At 43.3% G+C, this 6,859-nt stretch overlaps 1 protein-coding gene across 1 annotated transcript in view; it reads right to left on the bottom strand.

Moving 5' to 3' along the window:
* Positions 1 to 1,314: 1,314 nt before the first annotated feature.
* Positions 1,315 to 6,859, bottom strand: part of PLXND1 (plexin D1) — a 189,230-nt gene continuing 183,685 nt past the window's right edge. The window contains 3 exon segments of the mRNA XM_074283857.1: positions 1,315 to 3,546; positions 4,086 to 4,160; positions 4,650 to 4,790. Of these exon segments, the coding sequence (XP_074139958.1) occupies positions 3,430 to 3,546; positions 4,086 to 4,160; positions 4,650 to 4,790 (333 nt within the window). The 3' untranslated portion in view covers positions 1,315 to 3,429.

Below are 6,859 nucleotides of genomic sequence, written 5' to 3'. Positions count from 1 at the left end.
CATGGCCCCAGAGAGGTTAAGGATGTGCTCTTAAACATCCCCATATTTACAAATTTCCCTTAATAAATTTATAAGTGACTGATTAAAAATATTTAGATAACTTATCATAATTCCAACTCGTGTATTTGCTGATTTTTGTAACATTACCTCCCTGGTATTTTCTTCTAAGTTTAATTCTTAAGCTTAAAAATAAGAAGCATGGGGGAAGAGGACTTGGAGTCTGGATTGCGTTCATATCCTGGCTTTAATGTTTATAAATTGTGTGGCTTTAGGGAATTACTTAAATTCTCTTGGCCTTTTTTTGTTTTCACCTCTAAAATAAGGGGATTGGACTCTATGGTCCCTTCCAGTTCTAAGTCTGTGATCGCGTGGGTGTGTGTATATATAGTTGTATTCACTAATCTTAGAAAAATGTGCCATCTCAAATACCAAAACACATTTTAAACTGTCAGGCCCTAGAGCAATGAGATGAGTAGATGAGGCTGCCTATAAAAAGCAAAATTCCCTTTGAATAAATGAGACTGCCCTGGTTGTGGAAGGGATTGGGGAAACTCCATACGGCAGCCAGTGGGATGGCAGTGGCTGTCTCTTAGTGCAGACTCTACTTGGATAGTCCAGGCCTACCTGGGGAAAATAGCATAGGCTTTATGTAGAGCCAGAAGAGACTCAAATAGCTAATGATTTGATGTCATTGCAGGAGGAAGTCTCCAGTGGAGTCCCCTGGAGATCTGGTTAGTTCTGCACAATTTAACATTCTTATGAATAACCTGGATAAAGACATGGGGGGGTATATCATCAAATTTGCAGATGACAGTGCTGAGTGAGACAGCTAATATAGGATGACAGGACTAAATGTAATAAAATGAAATTTGCTTGTAATAAAAGCAAAAATTTATCTGTGAATATTAAGAAAAAAATCAAGTTTCTGAGTACAAAAGGCAGACAAGGATAATTAGCAATTTTTCTTAAAAAAAAAAAAAAGATCTGGGGTGTTTAGTGGATTGCAAGCTCAATTAGAGTCAGCAGTGTAAGGGAGCAGCCAAAAGAGCTTTCGGGAAGAGGGAGGCAGGTGAGAGTTTTCTGTTATTCAGATCTCAGCTTGGGTATTATGTATGTTCAATTTTGGGTGTCGCAGTTAAAGAACATTGGTAGGCTGGAGTATACAGAGGATGGTAAAAAGTTCTGAATCCATGTCATGTGATTAGTTGAGGGAACTGAGAAGGGAAAACTCCTCCTAATGTGGTCCCTGCCAGGCCATGGAGACCTGGTTCTCATTGGTTCTGCCCTTTCATAGTAAATGGTCACAGTCACATCTTCTCTCATCTTGTTTTTATTACAAAGAAGTTTCCGAAGCTCCCCCCTCCCTACCCATCCTCTTGAACAGCAGTATAGATACCCTTTGCCCATCATTCCACAAAAGGAAAGAAAAGCCAGGGGCTTGGGGTCTCTTTCCTGAAAGGACCAATGAGAGGGTGTATTGGGGGAGAGGGATATCTTTAATTTAAAATGCTTTTTTGGCTTTTTAAACCAGGGAGTGGGGAATTAGGTATAACCTCCCTCTGTCACCCCTGTGAGGAGCACTGCTTTCTGAGGAATATTACCTTTCCAGTGTCAAGTGAAGATTGCCCCATTCCAGGCATTTCTAGGCCTGGGGATGGGGTTAGGGAGGAGTACTGTTCCCTCCCATATTTGCTACAAAATTCCCATCTTCCCATTTCATTCCTTCCATCAGCTTCTGTATCCTTCACGCAATCTGGCAGCTATTCACAGTTTGTGTGTGATTTGTGTGTGTGTGTGTGTGTTTTTTATAAAAAACTTAGCAAAAAAAAAAAGTGGTGCTATTTTTAGAAACCTCTTTTGAAAGTCCAGCGTAGCCCAGCTACAACCTTGGTTCATCTGGAAATTCCTCTCTGCCAATAGGCACGCTCTCAGAGCCACCTATTTTTTTAATCCCCAGTGTTTCTTTGCCCCCTTGTTGTTCCGTCTTTCTCCGTGGGTCTGGCTACTTGCAGAACCCCAGTCTGTCCGTCCGGAACATTATTCCAGACACGTAGCCGAGGGAGAACTGGTCTGTGGGGGAATATGTGCAGGCCCAGCTTCCTATTTGCCATGGAAGGCGGCTTCTCGTCCATATGTTCTCACCATCGCAGCTTCCATCAGCCCGTCCTGTCCGTGTGAAACTTGAAATTGTCACCATCCCAGTCGGAATGCCCAGCAGGCGCCTTGGAAACTGCAAATCTGGGGGACACGCCTGCAAACCAACTCTCTCGCCCCCTTTCCATCGGGGATTTCATCGTCATCAATGAGTCAAAGAACAAATAAAATGGCAGTTTGCTTGTTAAGGCTGGTGGCACGTTGTGGTCAATGCCGGCGTCTCCCCTCCAGGGCCTAGCTTGGATGAGGTAGCATTTGATTGGCGCTGGTACCCCTTTGGTGATGGGGATGATCAGAGCCCCGATACCTGTCCCCTGCTTGACAGTTCTTCCAGGTGCCCTGGTCTAGGGTCAACCCCTGTTCAGTTCTGGCTGAGCCCCTGGAAAGCCCAAGGGGAGGAAGCCAGGACCAGGGGGAAGGGTGTGTGTCTGTGTGTGTGTGTGTGTCTGTGTGTGGAGGCGGGCATTCCTCATCCTGTGGGTCAGCCATCTGGGAGGTACCAGTAGCCCCAAGTTTGGGGGAGGAGTCAAGGCAGAAGACATGAGGGGATAGAAGTAGCATGTTTCCACCCATTGTAAGTCCCTCAACTCTCTAGCCCGGTGCTGTAGCTGGTCCTGTGACACTGTTCCATCCATTCCCCTACCGCTGCCCTCACTTATGGGGCAGGTGACCCTGTAGAAGAGGAAATGGACAAAAAGACCGTAGAGTAAGAGCTGGGCCATGAAGAAGATGATGACAAAGGACTGAAGTCTGCTGGGAGGCAGTGGCTTGGAGGTGGCCCAACTGTGGCTCAGGTGGGGCCAGGATTCCATCTTTCTGAGTGACCAGCTCCTCTCTCTCTCTCTCGGGGGAGTTTCTGGGGAAACAGTTGCCCCAGCTGAGGGAAGGTTTTTTTTTTTTTTTGTTTGTTTGTTTGTTTTCTTTTTGGTGGAGTCCTATTAGATATCTATGTTCTTCTTCAGCTCCGGGCTGTGCAAGTGGTTTGAAAAATAAAATAAATCAAAGACAAAACATGGCTTCAGTGGGTCTCCCATCTTATATTGTGTTTTGGGGCCTTCATCCCTGGGTTGCTGTTTTTTTCTTTCTCTTTTTCACCATACAGCACACCATAAAATAGATATTTATTGTCTATATTATATATATTCATATATATATATATCTATACTTTTTTTTTTTTTTTTAAAGACGTCTCAGAGTTAGCAGTGCACTGGATAGCAGAAGGTCACTTCTAGGGGGTGGGGGTGGGGCAGGACCAGCCCGGTAGAGGAGAGGGTCTCAAGCCTCACTGCAGCATTCATAGATGTTATCCTCCATGAGGGCAATGACCTGCTCAAACTTGTGCTGCAGCTGGGTGCGTCGAGTGGTTGTATTAGCTTCGAGTGCAGCCATAATCTGGGCAGGAAAGACAAGGGGGACCATTAATGGAGCCTCTTAGGGGACCGGCTCAACCCTTGAGCCCAAGTGGATAGAATCTATGTGAACCCTCCTATGAAGTAAAACTGAGGGTGGGAAAGGTCCCTTTGCTCCCCAATTTTACCCTTAGCAGCTTCTCCCCTTGAATTAAGCACTGACTTTCCCCTGAGGTTTCCTACTAAAATGCAAAATTCTCTAGAAAAGAGAGGAAATTTATGACTGGATTGAAATGACCTCGAGTGTAAATTCATCTATTAGATGCCTTTTTTTTTTTTTTTTTTTTTTGAGGTAATTGGGGTTAAGTGACTTGACTAGAGTCATACAGCTAGTGAGTGTCAGGCTAGATTTGAACTCCCATCCTGGGCTGGTGCATATGTACTGGGCCAGCTAGCTGCCTATCAGATGCTTTTAAAGACAGGGGTCTTGGGGGGGGGCTAGGAAGGACTAGAAAAAAGTGGCTGAAATGACATCTTGCCCCTTTCTTAGAACTGGCCCTGACTCTTTGATAAAGTACTTACCTGAGGACGGTATCTCTTGGCATACTTATAAATCTCAGCCATGGCAACCTTAGTGTTGAATTCATTCCGATATTTCTAATGAGAAAGAGAGAGAACATGAGAGTGGGGATGGAGGACGGTTAGCCCTAGAGGGGAAGGGGAAGTAAATGAGATGCGTCCTTCAGCTATGAGGTGGACCCTTTACATTATGGCTCTGGCTGGGCTCAACCACTCCTAAATGATGGAAAGACAGACTTCTTGAGAATCCAAGTTTGAATCTTCCCTCTGCCCATAAGGTGAGGATAAAAACTGGTGGTTTTTTAAGGCAGTGGGTGAAACATGGTGGACCACTCCTTGCCCTGTCCCTCCACTCCTAGAGTCCTCTCCTAGGATCAATTCTAGGGTGAAAACGAGCAAGAGCACCCTGGAAACACCTTGATCTTCTCCCATTGCATCAAAGTTCTCAGAGGAAACCACTTCAATTTCCATCCCTGAACAATGTTGATTAAAAAAGACCTTCCCCTGGCCATTCCATTTTGTGTCACCCATCTAGTCCCGGCTGCTTGATGCCCAAGACATCCTTACCCGAGATTCCTCAGCAAGGTGGGCATTCATTTCCTGCTCGCTGAGAGGAGTCATATCATGGATCTGTTTGTAGTATCTCTGCACAATTTTCCTGTATTCAGGAATCTCCTTGGCATAGAGAAGCTTATTGGTTGGTGAATCCTGAGGGAGAAGGAGAAGGATTAGAAGCTGTACTGGGGGTTTGGAGGATGGACTTGACCAGGGGGTTGGCTTGTGAGTGCTGCAGACAGACTCTGGGGGGCTGCCGGAAGCCTAGGAAAGCCTCCTTACACTCAGGGCCTAAATACACACAATTAAGGAGAAGGGGTTACAAAGCAAGTTGATATAGAGTTTTATACACATATCATATGTATAGGTACATAATACACACCTGCATGTATATATGTACATGTGTGTACGTGTTGTATATAAAAATGTAAACATAAGTGTATATATGTGTTTGCACACAAATATATACAGTGTGTAGATGCACTGTGCATATATGCATATGTGTTTATATGCATTGTATATATGTGTGTAATGCATTGTGCATATACACACATGTATATATTACATATATGTGTACATACAAATATATAGTGTCTACATGCATTGTGCACAAGAATACACATATATGTGTATATGTATTGTATAAATATATGCAAACAAATTTATACAATGTGTATATGCACTGTGTATAAATATATACATGTGTGTATATGTATTGTATAAATGTATGCAAACAAATATATACAGTGTGTATATGCAGTGTATAAATACATTCATGTGTATATGTGTTATATATGTATGCACACAAATATAGACAGCATGTATATGCATTGTGTATAAATATATACATATGTGTATATATAAATATATATGTGTCATGTATATGTGTATATATAAATATATACATACACATGTGTGGGCATTATATATGTCTATAAATATACACACATGCATTGTTATATATAGATGCATACATAAATATATACATGTGTGCATAGAAATATATGTGTACATAACATATATCCAAGGTGACAATCTAGATTTTAAAAACCAAATTTACAGATCCCAGAATCAGAACCCTTGGATTAGTTACTTCTTTCTAGCTCTGACATTTTATGGTTCTATATGTGTAAGGATATAAAATCAATTAGTGGAACATTTTTCTGTCTCCTTCACTTTTCAGAGAAGGATACTGAGGCCCAGGGAGGTATACCCTTTACACAGTGACTTAGCTGCTCATAGAGCTGGCAGGTTGGGGAGGAAAACCCAGGTTTCCTGATTCTCCATTCAATGCTCCTTTTATCATACCATACTGTTTCCCTTCACCGTATTGAGATGCATATATTCACCAAGAAGTGCTGTGGGGGAAACTTTAGTCTAAAATATCTATATAGGTATATGTGTGTATATATGAATACACACACACACACACACACACACACACACACACACACACACACACATAGTATGGAGAAAAGGGAATGAGATTTGAGTTAGAAGACCTAGCTTCAGCTTCTTCCTCTGTCACAGCTAAGTCACTTTGGGCAAGCTCTCTGCATCTCAGTGTCCCACTCTAAAAAGTAAGAGGGTTGGCCCGCACAATGTCCAAGACCCCTCCCAGTTCTCAGCCTTCCACCCAAATGTCAGCCCCATCTCTTTTCGTGTCTGTGCATCATTATTATGGCCTCATCTGGGTTTGTTTTGTCCTTCTGCTTGACTGTGTGCTAGCTCCATCTCAATTTCACGTCTCTTCAATTCTACAAGCCTATTATGTTCTCAGCATTAACCGTCTCTGGGTCATTCTGCTCACCACTAATTGGACTGGGGGATTAGACAGCGATCCACTTCTTAGCTGGGTACCCGGGTGTGCAGGACTGCCCACCCCCACACCAAATGGCTTGAAAGTGGGGGGCTTTTTGTGTGAGAAATGCTGGGCTCCTGCTGCTGCGGTCAATCATCACTATGTGAAGCTAATGCCAGTCTTCTCTTCTGCTCTCATTTGACATATAATTGACTCGGCAATGGTTTGAGATTGTTCCTTCTCTTCTGCAGAAATCAGCTAAGGGCTCTGGGAGCCTAGCTGACCGGACCATGCCATTCCTTATACATGACCATATCTTTTGTGGCACTTATTCACTTGTTCCAGCCATGGGTCTTGATGACCCATTTAGGGTTTTTTTGACAGAGACACCAGAGTGGTTTGCCATTTCCTTTTCCAGCTC

This window comes from Sminthopsis crassicaudata, chromosome 1 (genome assembly GCF_048593235.1).
Source record: "Sminthopsis crassicaudata isolate SCR6 chromosome 1, ASM4859323v1, whole genome shotgun sequence".
In the NCBI taxonomy this organism is placed as follows: domain Eukaryota; kingdom Metazoa; phylum Chordata; class Mammalia; order Dasyuromorphia; family Dasyuridae; genus Sminthopsis; species Sminthopsis crassicaudata.
This window is presented reverse-complemented; position numbering and strand designations above follow the sequence as displayed.